The following is a 20,354-nucleotide window of genomic DNA, read 5'->3' on the forward strand; positions in this document are numbered from 1 at the left end:
AACATGAGATGGAAGGGGAGGGGCCAGAAGCAGATGTGGCTTCAAGAGGAAATCAGGAGGTCCATTCTTCAGGGCCAGAAGAGATGGCCTACGAGGGACAAGGAGAAGAGAATAGCGGTGATTTTGTCTAGGCCTCTGGGAGACCATGGACACCAATCGCTTCCTCCTAGGGTTCACGCCTCCTCCTCCTGTATTAGTGCAACCTTAATTTTGTTCAGGGATGGCCTTTTGACCTCCTGGTGCGTTGGTCTCTACATCCATAAAGTGAAGGTTACACTTCTTGCCTCTCAGAGCTGTTGTGACATCACAACCTCACCCCCACCCTCAAGCCTTCTTCCCAGCTACCTTGACTGAGTTCATGTGGGGTCCCAGCCTTGATCATGCAGTGTCCTCTAAAAAGCTCTTGGGAGTCTCTCAGGCCTCCCAGTCTGCAAGATCGTCCAGGCAGGGAAACTGTGAATGGCTCTACATGGGTCAAATCCATAGCTCCCAACATTGCCCCTCAGAGTGTTGCTCCACCAGAAGCTGGCTTATGAGCCTAGACAATGCCTCCAGGCTGTGGAAGAGCTTTTGCAGAAGAAGGAAAATGCTGCCCCTGTTCAAGAGAGCCAGGGCATAGCAGAGAAGGCTGCCAGGCATCTTCCTGTCCCATCCAGGCCAGGGCCAAGTCCCACAGCCCTTTCTGAATGCGTACAACCCCTTCTTCCCATCCCCCCCATTCCATAGGATGTCAATGACACAGACCCACACTCCTCAACCTTGGATGGGGATGGAGAGCTAGAGCACTCAGCTCTCATCCACAGAAAGGCTCTGTTGTCCATCTTATAGATGAAGGAGGCAGAAAGGACCCCAGACCCTCCCACAGTTGCAGGACTAATGGCACCAGGAACAGTTTGAAAAATCAGAGTCATGGATGAGCTCTGACTAAGCTTCCACAGGGTCTTTGTTTGCACAGTGAGGTTCTAAGTACCCGTGTCCCATAGATAGCTCCAGACGCTGACCTGCAGGGACTGTAAGGTGTGTTCAACTTGCATCCCTGAGCTGCACCAGGCCTAGGACTGATATGAATATGACCCAACACAAAAAGATATATGTACTTAAAATATTATATTTGGAATTTCTTTTTGTAAATGGTTTATGCAGTTCTCGTGTGCAGAACTAAAGAGAGAAAGGAAAACATTATGCTGCAACGTCAAAAGCTTACGCACACCTGTGGAGAGCAATAAGAACTGGATCCAGAAAATGGAGGTATATGTGTGTATGTATACATATATGTATACATATATGTATACATACACACATAATGAAACTCTCTAGGTCCTGGAGGGTAAGCCACAGACTAAAACTCAATATTCGCAAAATGTAAGTATTTGACAAAGAACGTGAATGAAAAAATGAATAACCAACAGCTCAGCAAGAGCCACAGTACCCCCTTTCATGGGAAATATCCAAATAGACACTTACCAAAACTGATACACGGGCTGCCAAGAGCATAGGGAGTGGTCCCACCGTTGGTCACTAGGAAAGGCAAGTGAAAACGAAGGCCACAGAGAAGCACCCTCCTTCACACATCACCATAACAGCTAAATGCCAACCACTCCAAGTGTAGGAAAAGACATGGGGGAACCAGGATTCTTCAGGATTCTTGCAAACTGGCATGGGACTGTGGACTGGGCCTGCTTAGTTAACTGCATGTTTTTCAAATGATATGTCCATTTAATTACAGGAATGACGCTGAGTCCCACATGGCCTTGGCGGGGACAGATTGGCATGGTTCCTGCCCCTGGGACAGGGCCAGCAGGCATGGTCCTCCATGAGTGTCTCTGGCTGCTGTGTGAGGCAAGTCTGTATAATAATGTACATATTTTCACAGTCCTCTGAGGAATGTCCTTCCTGTTGATGTTAACGACTCCCTGATCATCAGAGAGCAGGAGACCGGGAGGCAAAGGTGCGCCTAAGGTCTCAGCAAAATGGCAAATGCTGGGACCTTCTGGACAGCTCTTAAGGCTGTGGAGAAGACTCTAAAACTATGGGTTTGAAAATATATAATTTCTCAACTATGCAAAAAAAATAAGGATGCAAAGTGAATCATATGGGGGACTTCAGGAATCTAAAGGGACAGAGGCAGCTGCACTGTGTGCCAACTTGTCAGAAAGGTGCTAAGGAAGGCGAGAAAGAGACTTAGGGAGTGGGTTGCAAGGTTTTTTGTTTTGTTTTGTTTGTTTTGTTTTGTTTTGTTTTGTTTATTCTTACAAAGGCAGACAAATTCCTGAGTTCAGGATCTGCCTGAGACAGAGCGAGGTTAGGCCTGAGTGTGGTAGAAATGGTAATTAATTTCAGGACAGGGTTCCAGCCAGGTAACTTAGCATCTGTGCTTGACAGAGGCAGGCAGAGCTCTGAATTCTTTTGCAATATTAAAAGGAAACGTCTGCTTGCTCTTCCCTAAGAATTAAGGGGCTGGGGTCACAGGATGCCGATTCAATGGACAATCATGGAGTAAATGACTAGATTGATATGGAAAACAAGAGACTGGGCTTATGATCTGCAGAAGATGAGCTATCCAGAGAATTTCGCTTTTAGAATAGCAGGAGTGAACTGCTTGAAGAACTAGCACAAGCAAAACGTGTGTGTGTGTGTGTGTGTGTGTGTGTGTGTGAGAGAGAGAGAGAGAGAGAGAGAGAGAGGGAGAGAGAGAGGGAGAGAGAGAGAGAGAGAGAGAGAGAGAGAGAGAGAGAGAGAGAGAGAGAATGAGAGAGCAGACTGGAAGCTGTCTCCAGCAGAACACAGGCTGCCAGCATGGACCCACAATTTGACTTTTGAGTCATTTGTTCTTGAGGCTTCTAGACACCCCTTCCTCAGAACCCCTCTCCAAGCTGAAGCTGGACTTCAAATAAACCAAGAAAACAGTGTGTGTTCATCAAAAGATCTGTGTAAAAATGTTCGCAACAACCATGTCTGTAGCAGCAAAGAAACAGAAAAAAACCCACGACCAACAAGACATAAATGAACAAACCAGTCACGCTTGGTCTTTTATGCGTACAATGGAACATTACTCAGCAACAAAAACAAACAAACCAGTTTTTACCTTTTCAGTGTGTGTATGTGTGTCCATCCATGCATGTATGTATGCATGGATCTGTGTGTATACATGTATCTTTGAGTGTACTCACATGTGGGGACATCTGTAGACACCAAGAGTCAATGTTGCATGTCATCCCGTGCCTTATTTCTCGAGATGGGGGCCTCTACCAGGACCTGGGCCTGGCTACTTTGGCTTGGCTTGCTGGTCAGAGAGTTTCCAGAATCCACCTGTCTCCGCCCCACCCCCACCCCCACCCCCACCCTAGGGCTGGAGTTACAGGTGTGCACAGTCTCACCTGGATTTTCATGGGGTTCTAAGGGTCTCACTTCAGGTTCCTACGATTTCCAAGTAGGCACGTTACCCTCTGATCCATCTCCCCGGTACTCCAACGATATCATCTATTCATATATACAACAGGACTCCAACTAACGACTGAATGAACAAAGCCACACCCTCCAAAATGTACACAGTAGAGTTACATTTCTAGAAACGTCTAAAAGCACCCTCCCCGCCCCCATGGGAAGCATTGCTGCCCGGCACGAGGGGACAGGACTAGAGAGTAACAAGTTACAAAGAAGCAAGAGAAACTTCTAGGGAACAGGAGGGAATCATCATCTTAATTCTGAGAGTGGTTTGCCCAAATGACCTCACGGGATACTTTAAATATGTGCAGCTAGCTGTTTACTGACTACACTTCACAGAGCTAGGAGCGGAAGAGAGGGGAGGGTGGGAGAAATGGGAGGAGGGGAGGAGTGGCAAGCACGAGTCTTAGGAAGCTAAGCACACAACACACATATACTCTGAGGGAGAAGCTGCCACAGGGCCTCTGGGGTAACCAGAAAACCCTGCTGGCCAAATAGCTCATCTGATGGAGACACCATGCCTGCTTGTCATCTACTCACTCAGCCCCTCACAGAGTGCTTCCTGTGTGCCACACGCGCCCCCCCCCCCAGGCCACAGGGGATACTCTTGCCCCAGGAAGTCCTCCGGAGCAGCCATGATGCACCCTTCCCAAATCTAACAAACACAGGCTCCAACCACTCCATCAGGGTTCCTTTCCCAAGCTCCATCTCAGCTCTTCTTGGCTGGGATTTTATAACTGTGCCACTTCAAAGCCTCTAATTAGCTCATGACTGTAACAGAAATCTGCCTTTTATCACTGCTAAACAGACATCCAAGCTGAACCCTAACTAATAATCAACTAATGGGAGCCAAGGATTCACAGGATCTCAGAAGCGCAGAGCAGGAAAGGACGTGGGGGCTCCAAAGCCCACCAATTCAGAGTGACTGACAGTGAGTGACAGCCTCTGAGTGACATTTCTCTAGGTGACCCTCCTGTTCTGCAAGCACCTGGCCTGTTTAAACCCCCGTGGGGAGGAGAAATCAACTGAACAGACTTCCCCGGAACTTACTGTGCATCTACTATGGGCTAAACCCTACAGGGGCACAGATGGGCTTCCTAATCCAGTTTAATTTCACTTCAATTTGCTCCTCTGAGGCTAAGTTTAATTACATTGACCAGTTACCAAAGAGGTTACAAGGCCAGACAAATAAAATGACTTGTTCCCAGCAGAGCCTAAAAGGGTTAACCAGGACATTCTATTTGTGCTTTCCATGGCTGACCACTCAGAAAGTCTGACAAAAGGCCCAAGATAGCCTTAACCTGAGCCCTGCTCTTGATGGAATAGCTGATCTTTGGGACCCTTCCAATACCCGCCTCCTCTCAGTTCTAAGGGAGGGGCCAATCTCCCCCTCAGTCTTGGAGTTCCACAGAGGAACACATTTTCTTGGCGGTAGCAAGGGGCTATCTCACCTCTGACCATACAGAGCTAACATGATGGGAAAGGCCCAGGTTCTAAGGAGGAGTCGTGGGGTTCAGAAGTGGATTCCTAAAGAGACAGCATCTGACCTGGGCCTTGAACACAAGAAGACACCTACCAGGAAGAATGTTACATAATGAGGAATTGGGTGAGTGAAGTAATAGAGGAAGGGGAAGTACAGAGCAGGGACCGTTGATCCGGAACACATCAAGTCCAAGGTCGCTTAGGGACTTTTCTGAAGTCACACACCATCAAGAGTCCTTCGGAGCTCTTTGCTCGCCCTGGTCATGAGCTTCCTTTGAAAAGCCCAGGTGAGAGCTGAGGAGTGAAGAATGGGTGTGCACAAGTCTCCTCTGAGAGCAGAATGAGGGAGAGAAAGATCAGAAGACAAGGGGAGGTGAGAACTGGGGTTCTGGAATCGTCCCTTTAGATCCTAACGCTGTCTGTCCCTGGTGGGCTCTCAGGACTGGGTCTGTGCAGGCAGCAGTGTTTTGTCATTGGGGCTTTGAGAAGGGGAGAGGGGCTAAGCCTGGGGAAGAAGGTGACTGGGAAGCAGCTTTGGGAGGCTACTTGGTGCACCCTGGGCTGCTTTCACACAGGCTCTCAGGAGAGCATCCATCTGCTCTCTGGAAGGAACGATTGGTCCTTCTCTGGTAGATGAGAACATGGCCAAGGATTTCACACGATGCATCTCAGACCCCAGGCTGACAAACAGCAGACCTGGAAGTCAGTCAGACTGGACTCTGAAGCCACTGCCCACCATGAACTGTGAGGGGCTCCACAGGACTCACAGCCACTTCAGGGAATTGATCAGCGGCTTCACTACACTGGCTCAGGACCCCGAAGGTGACGAGGTGTTCTTTGTCACACAACTGACTGTGTCTCACTGCAGAGGTGACGTTCAGCAGGCTTCGCTCACACTTAGCTCAGTATCCAAAGTCTGCCACTTCCAAAAGGGAAGGTGGTGTGTGCGTGTGAACAGTACAAGGGAGAGAGGGATGTGTGGGGATGAGAGGAACAGCACCAAATTGGTTTCCCTGCAAGGCTGACATAGGACTTCCAGGGCCTCCATTGCCAGAGGGAACGAGGATGAGCCCTTTGCTGGGAGCCTCCGACGGAACACCAAACTGGGTTCCTGTGTTTTGCGGTCCTTCTCCTCTGCCCTCCCTCAGCCCTTACTCTGCCAGGATTCTGGTCCTCCTCCTCTAAGGCCTTCCTTACAGCAGCTTACAGCTGCTCTTTCTCCTGGGAACACGATGGTACCTATTGCTTGCATTGCTGTGCCCCGTCCTGGAATTCCAGACCCTCTGCACTGCAGGATGAGTCAGGCTCAGCCTCGACTCAGTACCCTATCATCTCGGGAGCTCCTTCCAGGACACCCCGGCCTATGGGATCAGCCCTGACACCAAAAGCTAGCTCTGAAGACTCATTATCTTCTCCCCACCCCCAATAGATTTATTTATTATTATTTTTAGTAATATGGAGCTGTGTGCAGGTTCTCTCAGAGGTCAGAGGTGTTCGATCCCCTAGAAATAGTTACAGGCAGTTGTAAGATGTGGGTGCTGGGAACCAAACCCAGGTCCTTTGGAAGAGCGGCAGCTGCTCTTAACTGCCGAGCCTCCTCTCCGGCCGCAAACACGCCATCTTGTTGCTCGTTAGTTGTTATCCTCACCTCAGCGGTGAGAATGTGCTCTGTGCTAGAATTTGCCTCCCTGGATGACACCTGGCAAGTACTGGGCTGGGCTCTGCCTTCAGCGCTATGGAGGCTGTCTCCTAGGACTCCGGATACCTGCAGAGGGTCCCCTGCGGAGCCCTGCTTTGTTTCTACAGTATAGGAAGCCAGGAGGTCAGAGTCCGGACCCCTGCCATGTTGAACATAAAACCTTGGGCCAACTCCCTTTGGAAGTCCCAGCTTCCCAACTGTGATAATGCGCTTACCCATGCAGCAGCTCCAGCCCATGGGCCATCAAATGAATAGCTATCCAGAGGCAGTCAGACGGAGAACAGTGCCTCAATGCCAAAACCATGTGACAGCTGTGCAGTCTTGGGCAAACTGCTTCCCCTCTCTGAACCTTGTGATTTCCACTATAAAACATGGGTCACCTATGATGAAGGGCCTTGGTTGGCGATCTTTTGGGAGGCAGGGATTGAAAATCGGACCCAGCTATGGTCTGGTAAACACACAACTGTGTCTCCACCTCTGACCCGCGCCCCTGAGCCCTTAGACTCCTTAGCTGTTTCTCTTTCTCCTAGCCAGTCTGGAAAGTCTTTGCCTTTCATCTGGGTTTGCCAAATCTCCCAGGCCAATTGCAAGGCAATTTTTTTTGGTTCTTTTTTTTCGGAGCTGGGAACCGAACCCAGGGCCTTGCGCTTCCTAGGTAAGCGCTCTACCACTGAGCTAAATCCCCAGCCCCACAACATATCTTTTAGTAGCATTTCTATGTAGCAGGCCCTGTATATCATCTACCCACCCACCCACTCACTAACCCACCTACCCACTTATCCATCCATCCATCCACTCACCCATCCACCCACCAGCCCACCCACGCATCCATTCACCCACCCATCATCCGTCCGTCCGTCCATCCATCCATCCATCCATCCATCCATCCATCCATCCATTCATCCATCCAACTCAGCCAGGTTGGAGAGCTCCCCAAGGACAGGGAGCACACCTTGGACCTGAGACAGATGCTCAGTAGAATGGATGTAAATGAATAGTTGTATCATTGCCTCCCCTGACATGTCCAGAATAGTCTTATCACATTTGGTTGCTTGATGAATATTTGATTAAGCGGGGCCACAAGAATGCATCTGCCATCAGTGGCTTTCATCTGAATCTTGGAAGGCCCTGAAACCATGCTCCTGGGTTTCCTCCTGCTAACTAGAAGCTCCTCTGAGGCCCTTCTTTTAGAACGCTCTAGGCTTCCTCTGCCACCAGAGTCCACTTTCCCCGAGTGGCCACGTGACAGAGCAGCATGCAGATGGCCTGCTGGCTGGCCAGGTTATATTCCACTCAAGCACAGGACAGCAGTACCTCAGCGTCCAAAGACAGAAACTGCTTCACCAGGGGCCTTTCCTCACGTCTCCAAGGGGTTGTGCCGGGCTTCATAGGCCACTCAATAAGACCCCCTACTAAAGGTGCCAATTGAGGTTCTGGAACCTCCATGGTGGGAAGCGTGGTTAGGGCAAGTGGGTACAGGAAGCCTCAGTCCCCAGGCAGCCCTGACAGTGCTGTTGAAAGTGAGGGGCCCCGGTTGGGGATTTAGCTCAGTGGTAGAGCGCTTGCCTAGCAAGCACAAGGCCCTGGGTTCGGTCCCCAGCTCTGGAAAAAAAAAAAAAAGAAAAAAAGAAAGTGAGGGGCCCCAACTAGGGCCTTGGAGGTCACAGAGGCAGGGACAGTGAGTGCAAGCTGCCCAAGCAAGGCCTTTCCAGCTTTGCGGAAGGGGCCTACCCTAGCACGAGCCTGCCTCCCCAGATGATTTTCATTCTCCACAGACCAGCCAGCGACGGCTGAACACTGCATGCCTAACACTGCAGGTTTCTGTCAGAGGTCACCGATGACCTAACGGACATCCTTCAATATGTGCACTGGAAATATTACCTCACTGGTCACATTTTTTAAGACTGAGCTTAGTCCTAACAGTTATCCGGGTTTCTGCCTTACAGATCACCAGATCTGAGAAGACTGGATTGGCATCCCTGCAGACATGAATGACAGAGCAAGACAGCAACTGTCTCTTTCCAGAGAGCAAGCACTACAGCCCAGTCTTCGCTCTGCCTTTGCAGAGAACCGCACCAGAGGGAGGCCCTTGCTTCAGTTTCTATTGGTAAATAGACCCTCTAATAACCTCAGCAGAGAGAGACAAGGGAACAGACTCAGGAAACCAGATGAGGATTAAGATCTTTCAGGCCTGACTCGGGCCAACAACAACATTTGCCTGAGATAAACTAGAGCAAATATGGATAACGAGTTAGGGCTTTGTCCATGTGTTATTTTGGGGGCTAGAGAGATGGCTCAGTGGTTAAAAGCTTTGGTTGTTTTTGCAGAGGACACGTTTGAGTCCCTGACCCTACACGGTGGCTCACAACCATCTGGAAGTCCAGTTTCAGGGGATCTAATGCTCTCTTCTGACTTCTGCGGATACTAGGCATACAAATAGTGCAGACACACATGCAGGAAAAACAGCCATACGAAAATAATTATATAATGTACTATTACCACCACCACCACCACCACCACCACCTGTGGTGCTGAAGAAGGACACTATGGATTTTTGCATGGTGGGCAAGGGCTCCACTCTGAGCTATGCGCCCAGCCTACAGCAAGATTTTTTTTTTAAGATTTATTTATTTATTTTATGTGAGTACACTGTCTCTGTCTTCAGACACACCAGAAGAGAGAATTGGATCCATTACAGATGGTTGTGAGCCACCATGTGGTTGCTGGGAATTGAACTCAGGACCTCTGGAAGAGCAGTCAGTGCTCTTAACCACTGAGCCATCCCTCCAGCCCGCAAGATTTTCTAAAAGGCATAATATACTCAGTTTGAGAGGTATCTTTCTGGTACTGAAGCCTGGGAGGTGTTCAGAGGCTCTTCTCGTACAATATGACACCACAGAACTCTGGGCATCATCTGAAATGTCCTTATCTGGCAAAATAAAAAGCTGGCCAAGCTAAGCTAGACTCCCAAAGGTGCAGACTTTTGTGAACGCACGTCCTTGCTACATAGCCAGCCTGTCCCCATATGACAGAGCAGGCTCCTGCTGCTCCTCCTGACCCAAACCCAAACACACAGGAATCTATCTATCTATATCTGAGGTGTTCTATCTTTCAAGAGGTGGCTTTGAATGGAGCCATTCCCAAACATTATCCCTCTAGCAAATCCGCAGAGCGTTTGTTCCTGCCTCATGTTCCATTATCTGAGTCTTCCTCAAGTTACAGGTACCTGGTCCCTACCCACCCCACCCCACCCCACCCCACCCCACCCCCCATCCCTGCCCCAAAGTGGTCACAGAAGAAAACAGTTGTGAAGTCCTTAGCCCATCGGAGCTTGAAGGGCCCTTGTTCATCTCCACCTCTGACTGTCTCTCTATCTGTGTGTCTCTGCGTGTCTCTGTCTGTCTCTGTCTCTCATCTCTGTCTCTTTCTGAGACAGGGTTTCTCTGTGAAGAACAGGCTGGCCTTGAACCCAGAGATCCACCTTCCTCTGTTTCCCAAGTGCTGGGATTAAAAGCATGCACCACCACTGCCTGGCTAACCTCTGACTCTTAACTCTGCAGGTATGGAGAGGTAAGAGGCCTGATCTCAGGCTTGGCATCGAGTAGACAGCAGGATGCAGGGAAGGGTTCCAGTCTTGGACTCCTCATGCTGGCTCTTTCCCTCAGGCTGCCTCCCAGAGACTCCTTTAGGGTTGGCTCAGTACCTCAATTCAGACGACAGTGCTGGGCATGTGACAAACACTTCATAAATATCCCATCCATTAAGAGATGTAGAGCAGCCTGGGAACACAGACTTCCCTCTTCAAGGACTCTTGGCTCAGTGTTACCAGCACTGAGCACCAGCTGCCCACCTCTAGGGCTTGGGTGGCCTAGACACAGAAAGAGTCCACATGACTCAGAAATTGTGTTGTTACTGAATGGTTCTGGCCCCTGCCCTTTTGAGAAATCTTGAACAATGATGCAGCTTCTCAAGGTAAGTGGTTCTTCCTCATGCATGAGACACCGAGAACTGTTTGGAGGAAAAGCTCTGAGTCTTCTGGGTAGTCACAGACACTACCAGCTATACAAGGTACAAAAAGACTACCTTGTGTGTCATCACAGACAGACAATAACAACAAAAAAGTTACACTTCTTCCAAGTGGGGTAGCACACACTTATAATCCCAGCATGTAGGAGGCCGAAGCAAGAGGATCCTGAGTTCAAGGGCAGCTTGAGACCCTGTCTCGCAAAAACAAAACCAAACTTAGCAGATCCTGTTTCTAGACGCCTCAAAGGGTCTGATCTTCCTGGGATAACTATATAATTCAACCAAACAGTGTTATAGAATGACCATAGGTGGTCCTTCTATGCTACTGGAAAATAGAACTCCCAGGCCTCTAACACTGTTGGGACTGGGAAGAATCTTACTATCTTTGTTCTCAAACCCAGCACAGGGTTTAGAGATGCTAATCACATCGGATCTCTAGGTCTTCTTGACTCACTGTGTGGGAAGGACCTTCTACTCTTTCTCTGCTCCCAGATGATGTTTGCCACCATACCTCCTAGACATCTTTTCAGATCTGCATATTGGACTTCTTGAAACTCAGGATTGGCTCTAGATCTTTCCCATACCCATGCTCTTGGCCCAGAGCCTAGCTAATGAATGATAACAAACACTGAGCCCTGTTCAAAAAGACTGAGAATCCCTCTACCCTGTGCTGGGATAGGTTCACACTGAGACTCTGAGCCGGCCAGCACATTCAGTCTGTTTGAGCCATGGGGACACTGTCTCTCACCCAAGGTAACCCATTCTAAGGGAGGGCTCAAACTAAAAGCACTTCCTTGACTCCCAAACCCATGTGTCCCCAGCGCTATACTCGTCAGGTTCTGTAGCATTTTAGTTGTCCAGCTCTGGGCAACACTTAGCCTGTCTGCCTGGCATCCTCACCGCAAAATCGGTAAAATGACGGTGTACGCAGACTACACATTAGGATGGTCTGAGCAGGAAATAACTGAAACCAGGTTGGGGTACCGCACAGGGAGCACCCAGAAGGCACATTTGTCATGGCTGTCATTGAGGCCTCCTTGAGAAAGGGAACCCTCCATCCATCAGCTAAGCAGAACTCACAGCAAGAGCTCTGCAGCCCTGACTCACACACTCTTCAGCCCAGCCCAGCACCGTCCTCTGCAGCAGTCATCCTGGGGAGATGTGTGATCTGCCCTCACAAGCCTTCACAGCTTTCCTGGCTCCTAAATCCATGCCTGTGTGCAAGGGCACACGCACATGCACGCACACACACTCACATGCCACACATACACACATGCCACACACATACACATGCCACACACCACACACACACCACATACACACATACATACACACTCACACACACATGCCACACACACTCACATGCCACACACACACTCACATACACACATGCCACACACACACGCCACACACACACACACCCACACACACCACACACACGCGCCATTGCAAAGGATAGGTGAGAGGCGGCAGGATCTGTGAAAGAGGCAATGCTTCTGAGCCAGACCGACCACCACTTCTTCCTGGCCATCCCTAGGCCCATCCCGTGTCTCTCCAAGCCACAGTCTCCTCCCTTACTAGTAGATACAACAAGGACCACCCACCTACAGTGCTCTGGCACTGTGTATTATAACTGATATTAGGAATAATACACAGTCACCCATTTTTATTTTTAAAAGTCCTCTTAACAAAATTTCAGAACCAGAAGGGGCTCAGGGATCATCTAGCCCAATCTCCTCAGTAGATGGATGGAGATGAACAAATACTAAAATAATGAAGCCCAAGGTCACACGTGGAGGTGGCACTTGGATGGAGTCTGGGACCTGGGTCTCCTGACCTTCTACTGCGTTCTATATTAGCTTGGCTGGCTGCCCTGTGCAGCTCCCCTCCTGCCCACGGTGATGGCTGGAATCACTCTTCCCGACCCTCTCCAATCATGGCTCACTAGCCAGTGCCATCTGAACCCTGACCGCCAGCCTTAAATTCTCAGACACATCCACTTCCTTTACCCCTAAGGAGGAGCCTTAGCAGTGCAGGTAAGATGTCTAATGGTAACAGTTAGTGCTGTTAGTATGTTGCATGGGTAAGTGTTAGTAATCTCAATATATACTAATCTGAATATTAGTAATCTCAATGCCATGGCGACCAACACCTGACCTTTGAAAATCAACTCACCTCAGGCTCTTCCCCAATACAGTTGGTTTGAAGGCCTCATCAATGTATTTAACTCAACACTTATTAAGCACCTACTTTATGCCTTGTCATAGGCCAAAGGCTGGAGACAGGGAAGCCAAGGCTGGGCCTCTGCCAGGAGAAGCTCATGGTCTATCGGGGATTTAGGGCAGAAGGATGGGAGGGTGCATCACACTCTTTTGACCTAACTGGTGCCGCAGCAAAAGCTCCACCCCACCCTGTTGGGAACCTCCTTTGTGTGGCCGGCACAGGGCAAAAGGTGTCTGGAATAAACTAGAGATAGACAGGATGGGTGGTCGGCTGAGAATGACAACAAGAAGGAAATGGAAAATAGGAAATACGGGCCCCAGAACGTGACTTTCTTCCTTCGGTCTCAGAAGAGATTATTCTAGGGGAGGCAAAGATTGAGATCTGCGAGCCTGGTTCCTGCTCTCTGCCAGCGCTCAAGACCCATGTGCTTCTGTTCCTGTGGGATGCCGCCCATGGATGACAGGGTCTTCCAAGCCAATGGCTGGGTTATACATGACTGCAGGCAACCATCATTTGCTACAACTGTCACAGCTCCTGTGATGGAAATGCTTTCATCCCCTGATTGCTCTGCAAGAATCTGGTGGGGTAAGAAGAACTCCCCTCTCTCCTAATTTGCCTTCAAATGCTGAATCCTTGAAAACCTACTGTGTGTCTCAAGCTGTTATCGCAAGAGCTTCCATATGAATCTCATCTCACCCTTAACACTCTAAGGCAGGTACCCTTCTCCCAGGTTCACAAGTGAGGGAGTTAAGGCTTGGGGAAGGGAAGTAACTGTCAGGGCGCGGGGTATTCCCCAAAGAATCCTCTGATGCCTCCAGTGTGGTGAGACCCACAAGGTCAACATTTCACTCTAGAAATCCAAAGTCAAAAGGGAATAACCAAGGGGACCCCAATTATTTCAAGGGCCTAAACTTGAATGGTTTTAATAGACAAGTCTCCAGAGTTATTGAAGCCACGCTCAAGTGATATATTGAAATTGTACGGTTCATCTAGCCCAGCTCCGGCACAGAACAGACAAGCAGACAGACACCCACACCCAAAAAATAGTAAGATGGCTACTTGGAGCCAACCAGCAAGTTAAGGCCCAGAACCTCAGGTTCTCTTACTTCCTTACACCCCTCGACTTACAGAGACTAGCATTTTCTGGGAAACTCCTCCAACCCACCCAAGTCTGTACCCCAAGTTGGGCAGAGAAGGCTAAGGAAACAGGCGGCACGTGACCAGCAGGCTCTCCACCCCTGCAGAGTTGAGGCAGGGGAATGTGGGGAGTTTTCAGGCTGGCAGGTGTTGCAAGCCGTCTGGCTCCCTGCTAGGGAGTGGAAAGAGAAAACAATATATACCACGGAAGCTCCAGGGAGACTGAGGCAAATTTCCCACTCTAGGGATCATGGGAAATTCTACCAGATCTACTGCAGGGCTCTGATGTTTTTCAGTGGGCAAGATAGGAAGGCAGTCGTTGACGCTTGACCTTGGGGTGGGTGTGCGGTTCCAAAGAGAAGCTCACATGTTTGCAGAATGCCAGAAGAGAAAAACAAACAGGAAGGGCGAGGGGTTAGTTCCCTAAAACCCACCTACTAGATGTTAAAGAAGACCCTGGGCGTCTTCCCTACTGAAATCAGCATCCTCTAATTAATTAGTAAATTTCACGCTAGGGAGAGGGGTGCTTACGAGGATGTAGGGGGATGGAGGGAGGCTAGGGATGAGTCACGTTAATCCCCTCCTCGGCTGGTGCCCCTACAGGATCGCGCCGCAGCAAGCGGTCTCAAGCTGTCCCCGGCGGCCGCGGAGCCACAGAGGCCCCCTCCAGCCCCGCCGCGGCCTCCTCACCTGGGTCCACTCGCCCTCCGCAGTCCCGCCGGCTCGCACGACTCCGGCGCAGCTTGGCGCAGCGCCTCTGCAGTCGCTGCAGCAGCCGCCTGACGATGATCAGCAACCTGCGGCGGTGGGGAAGAGAGAGACAGGGGCGGGTGAGCGCCGGTAGCCGCAGCCTGCAAGCTCGGAGGACACGCTGCCCGCCGCGGGCTAGGGCAGTTCCAGTGCTTGGCCGGCGCCCCGCACCCCCGCACTTGCACTCCTGGGTGCGGCGGGTGAGGCTGGGCGGTGGGCCCGGAGGTCCCCGGGGTCCTTGTCATCACCTGCGAAGGCTTCCATGGTTTAGGCTGCCCCGGGAGGGTAGCAGGATTGCTCTCCCGAGCCCCAGCTGAAGGTGGCTAGCGGGTGCTTGCTGGGGCTGGGGCTGGGGGGAGGGAGAGGTGGAGGGCGGGGGAGGAGAGGTGGATGGAGGGGATGAGCCAGTCGGAAGCTCGCCGGCAGCTGCGTAAACCTCCCGTCTTCACTTTCCTTCTTAAAGAGATAGTTGGTTTCGCTCTGAGAGCCGTGGAGCCAAGACTTCAACACGTAGGCATGGGGTCCTTTATTACCTCAAACTAGCTGTTGCACGGAGGTGGAGGAAGGGGCGGACTTCACAGGGTGTCTATCCCTTCAGCTTCTGGGCCTCCGGTATCTCACTCCTTGGCATACATTAAGTAGTAATATTATCTGGACGCTTTTAGAAACATGTTTTGATCTCCTAAACCAATTTGTGAGTAACAGGAGTTATTTATTGTGAACAGCTCTTGGCTTTAAAAAAAAATCTTAAATACCCTAAGGTATTTAAGAAATGTTATCCTTTACAGTATTAAAATAGTAAGCTGGAAAGATGTGCACTATACAGCTAAGTGATCCTTATTGTGGGTTCGTCTCCAGTCTGCTACCTGACATCAAAGGGCTCAAGGGACCACAAAGTTCAGGAAACTGGACTGCAACTGTCCATTTCTAGGCCTTCCATTTCTGACTGCGAATTAGTTAACCTGCTGGCCTGATTTCTTGCCCGCCCCACTGGGTGCAGTGGGAAGGGGCTTGGGCTTCCCCCTCGTGAGCCAGCCCTTTCTGATTAGCCGTGCCTTTGCTCACATCCTTCTGGGATTTCTTCTATCACCTTGTCATCTTGCCCTTCTTTTACCTCAACTCTCTGGTGTCCTCTTAAATGACATTGCCCATCACTCATTTTGCTCTCAGCAAATTCTTCCTTGCTGGGCCTCTACACCCAGCTTTTGTTTGCTGTCCACGGGTTTGGAGCAACTGAGACTTCCAGGTTGCTTCTTCCAGTCCTCAAAGTCTCTGCTCAGACACTGCTCTCTCAGGGAGGTCTTCTGCCATTGTCCACGTGACTGGATTTACAATCATCTAGGAAACATATGTTTGAATGTGTCTGTGAGGGTGTTTTCAGGGAGATTTACCTACGGAAGGAAGGCCCACTTTGGATGTGGGCTATGGCCCAGACTGAATAAAAGGTTAAAAGAGAAAGCTCGTTGAATAGGAACATTTATCTCCTTGCTCCGTGACTGAGGACACGATGTGACCATAAGCTTTCTGTCATGTCTTCTCTCACATGATAGACTACATTTCCTTCAAACCACAGCCAAAATAAATCCTTCCTTTCTAAAAGTTTCTTTCTGTCAGAGATTTGGTCATGGTCCTGAGAGAAGTAATATGCCTTTCCTCTTCCTTCCTTCCTCCATTTGTTCTTGCATGTGTGTGCGTGAGCGTATGTGTATACACCAGAGGTCTTTTTTTTTTCTTTTTTTTTTTTTTTTGGTTCTTTTTTTCGGAGCTGGGGACCGAACCCAGGGCCTTGCGCTTCCTAGGTAAGCGCTCTACCACTGAGCTAAATCCCCAACCCCAGAGGTCTTTTTAAAAACTACTCTCCGTCTTCGTTTTTGAGACAAGGTCCCTCAATGGGCACAGCTGGAGCTCACCCACTGATTCAGTTATGCCAGCGTTGCATGTCTGGTGTTGTACATGGGTGTTTAGCTTCCCCATGCTCACTGGAAGGCACTCGAACAGCTGAGCCGTCTCCCCCGCAGCCCACCCCGCCAAATGCATTTATGTCTGAGTTTTGTTGTATTTAATTATCTGTAGTTGAAAAAAAAAAAGACAGTGTTAATCTAGACAATCTATATCACCACCCTTAGAATGTACACATTGTGGGGGAAAGAACATTTTCCTCTTGCTGTATCGCTCGTATATGGAAGGTGGTCAGTAAATGTTGGCTGAGTCTGAGAGCAAAACTGAGCTTGTGCCCTCGGCTCTTTGTCCAAACTGAATTTTCCAACAGAATTTACAAAGCAACGTCACTAATTTACATTAAGACTCTGTAGTATTGGCCTGCTATCTCAAAAGTAGCCTTGTAAATAGTCATAATATCTACGAAAAAGTCATTATTTTAATGTTTCTATTCCTTACGAGTCAAATCTTTTTCCACATTCCGTATTTGTACTAAATCCACCAGGGTTTCTTTCTTTCTTTTCTATTTTTTTAAACCAATAAATGGCTATGGGGGGGCATTTGTTACACTTTCTCTCTATTAAATCTCCAGTTAAATTGGATTCTCTCGTCATAGGGCCATCATTACATACACTGTGCAAAAATACAAAAAGAGCAATTGTAGCAAGAGCAGTACACTGCAGTTGAAAAGGTCATGGGAAATTTAAAAAAATACATACAACAAACAAACAAAAAACTAGTACTATACCAGAGAGCTAATGATGGCATGTTTTATCTGTCTTAATGACCGCCTAAATTAAATAAGTAACTTCTTCATACTTAATGCAAAACAAAAAAATACCATGTAATCATTGAATGTTTATGGGGGAAAAATTGAATGTTTATGGGGGAAAGATGTGATCTATCTTCGTATCATCTTCCTGGGTTTATTTTTTTCCTTGTTATTTAGAAGACTACATTTCCCAGAAGTCTCCACTAACAATGTCCCCAAAGCAAGAGAGTTCTTCCACCCACACTACTCCCATCTGGAATGGTGTCAGCCAGTAAAGAATTCTCCTAAGCCTCAGAAAGCAGGTAATTGAGAAGAGAATCAGTGTTTAGGTATAAGGGAAATTGTAACAAATGAGGGTTACAAACATAAAAGAAGATAAAATTATTCCAAAGAAATCAGTAATTTTATTTTGTACTAATTAGGAAACATTTAGTGGTTTGTTTTTTTGTTTGTTTGTTTGTTTTGTTTTTTGTTGTTGTTGTTGTTGTTGTTGTTTTTTTTCAGTTTCAAAACCAGTTTTCATTACAGCTCTGGGTAAGCACCTTGCTCTTACTGAATGCACCAAGGAAGCTCGAACAAAATACCTACACGTGGGAGCTATGGGAGCATTCTGAAGGGAAGCCACAAACAGGGCTAACTAAAGAAGAAGGCCAGTGAGGTTAAGTCACTGGAGTGGCAGGAACTTAGCATTTTTGTTTCCTTGGATTTCCTCCAGCCTGGGCTCCAGACAGCAAACTCTGAAACTGGGAACCGGCACAAGAAATCTCCCAAACAACCCCTTCCGCTCCGCCTTGAGATCAGGAAAGGAGGCATCTGATGCTCAGTATGTGTGGGGGAGTCATTTCTCCTCTCAGATCTTTCTCCATTTCCTCACAGCTCAGTTCTCAGGCAATCCTGCAGTGGCTATTGGAACAGCAGGAAATGGCAGGTGGAAGAGGAGAGACTCCATCAGAGTAGGTATGGTCCTGAAGGAGGTGAACACCTACTGGCTTCTGTGCCTTAATGGTCCCACCTCCAGGTGCACGTGTGGGAGGCTGGCAGCGGAGCAGGATAGAGCAATACAGCCCTCAGCTGTAGCTTTCTGATGCATCCCTAATAGCGGCCAAGATATAGGCAATATTTTTCTGTACTAATAACCACCAAACCAAGAAAACTATCTTGAAAGGAAAAAGGATATACTAATTCTATAGAATAATGTTTTGCATAATTGAGATTTCTCATCATAAACAATGGAGGGCAAAAGAAAGCAGAACAAACTTAATGGTTAAACGAATTTGTCAAACAGACTGTAACATCTTTCACGAATGAAAGTAATACAAGGACATTCTGAGAGAAAGTGAAGTTAAGAGCGTCACTGAAGGCCTTGCTTAGGGCTGATCCAAGGCCCCCTGGCACATATATAAGAGAGGACTGATTGCCTTGTCTTTCCCCAGTGAGAGAGGATGCGCCTAATTCTGTAGAGACTTGATGCCCCAGAGAAGGGAGATGCCTGGAAAGGGGGTCACCATCTCAGAGGCAAAGGGGAGGGGCAATAGGGTAAAGAATTCTGGGAAGGAAGGACGACGGGGAGAGGGGGGCAACATTTGGGATGTAAATAAATAAAATAAATATTTAAAAAAAAGGAATGAAGATGGTTTTTCTAACAAAAGGCACAGGAGCCCGGGAGGAAAAACAACACAAGTATCAAAACTGGCAGCTGACCAAGTGACTTTAGTAGACTATCCTCTTCTTGAGTTTTAAAATATGTTTGGCAGTTATGATTGGTGACATCAACAGTTACCTCTGTTGATGAGCTTTTTATTACCTTATTGCAAATTTAATACCGTTCAAACCATGTTTGCTACACTTCCTAAGGAAGAGGAAACACTTCCCACTGTGTCCTATTTTATCCAAAATACCTGAAACTTGCTATAGTCAGGATAGGAGAATCTTGGGTTCTCCTGCAACCCAAGTCCTCAGGGCCACAAGGACTGGGATGAAAGACACATTTTGAGACCCACCCTGACCTTGACATGGAGACTGGCAAGTTCCTTGCTGTCAGACTCGACCTGAAGGAGGAGGAAGTTAAGTCTCGGTTCATCCAGCACAGACATGAGGAGGAACAGAAGGGACTGTGGGCCTTTCCTGTCTCACCTCAGCCCAATCAGTCTAGTAGTCTGACAATACCATGGTGCCCACTGCTGCCATTCCGAAAGCCAAGCTCCCTTACACAAACTGAGGGAATCCTTGCTAAGCTTTATAGCACTGGGTGAGCAGGACATCCTCAAACATCTCTGGAGCCCTTGGTCTCCTGGGGGCTACCAAACTCCCCAACAGAGAAAAATAAATCTTTGTTGTAGAAGCTCTAATTGTGTCATAGTGCATTTCATAGTATATCTTTTTCTCCACACTTCTTTGCTTGCAAATGTTCACTTTAATGACTCGTTGAGTTAAGAGTGTCACTAAAGGCCTTGCTTGGGGCTGATCCAAGGCCCCCTGGCACATATGTAGGAGAGGACTGATTGCCTTGTCTTTCCCCAGTGGGAGAGGATGCGCCTAATTCTGTAGAACCCTCTGGCTTCTGCTACTGCATCAATACTGAAACCTAACTGGGACTCCTCATGGATATCCTATTGTTGCCCTGTGTCATGGAGGTCCTGTGGTTTTGGGTCTGTAAGACCAGCCTCGTCCTGCATTCCAGCAGTTCATTTGGATAGATGTTGGGTGGGTCAATTCAAAGCCCTAGATCTGGGCCTGAGAGGTACCTGAGCTGGTCAGCCTGCCAGCTCTCTGGCTCTTATGCCCTCAGGCTGGCTCATCCACAACCCTTGAAACTAGGACTAACTTTACCCTGCTGCCTAGGTGATGTGCAGGGTCCATTCTCCTGAGTGTTGCAGCCAGTGA

The 20,354-nt window shown here is 48.6% G+C and overlaps 2 protein-coding genes across 7 annotated transcripts in view; one reads left to right on the forward strand and one right to left on the reverse strand.

The window, feature by feature from the left end:
* Positions 1–19,087, reverse strand: part of Snph (syntaphilin) — a 44,708-nt gene extending 25,621 nt beyond the window's left edge. For 5 of the 6 annotated variants that reach the window (XM_063283362.1, XM_006235226.5, XM_017591595.3 and 2 more), the window contains exons 1-2: positions 15,010–19,087; positions 14,702–14,808 (exon numbers count right to left, since the gene is read on the reverse strand). The gene's annotated coding sequence lies outside the window, so the exon portion shown is untranslated. The remainder of the gene's footprint in view (positions 1–14,701; positions 14,809–15,009) is intronic. The other variant, NM_001106525.3, reaches the window with a different exon arrangement.
* Positions 10,363–15,097, forward strand: Snphl1 (syntaphilin like 1). The gene is made up of 2 exons (XM_039106658.2): positions 10,363–13,459; positions 14,615–15,097. The coding sequence occupies exons 1-2, from the start codon at positions 13,297–13,299 to the stop codon at positions 15,076–15,078; spliced, it is 627 nt and encodes a 208-aa protein (XP_038962586.1). The 5' UTR covers positions 10,363–13,296; the 3' UTR covers positions 15,079–15,097.
* Positions 19,088–20,354: the final 1,267 nt, after the last annotated feature.

The sequence above is a fragment of the Rattus norvegicus genome, chromosome 3, assembly GCF_036323735.1.
Source record: "Rattus norvegicus strain BN/NHsdMcwi chromosome 3, GRCr8, whole genome shotgun sequence".
Taxonomy (NCBI): Eukaryota; Metazoa; Chordata; class Mammalia; order Rodentia; family Muridae; genus Rattus; species Rattus norvegicus.

Coding starts and splice junctions, on each gene's coding strand:
- Snphl1 (XM_039106658.2), top strand. CDS start 13,297: ATGTGCTTCTGTTCCTGTGGGATGCCGCCCATGGATGACAGGGTCTTC. Junction 13,460..14,614: donor CTCTGCAAGAATCTGGTGGG/GTAAGAAGAACT, acceptor GTGCCCCTACAG/GATCGCGCCGCAGCAAGCGG.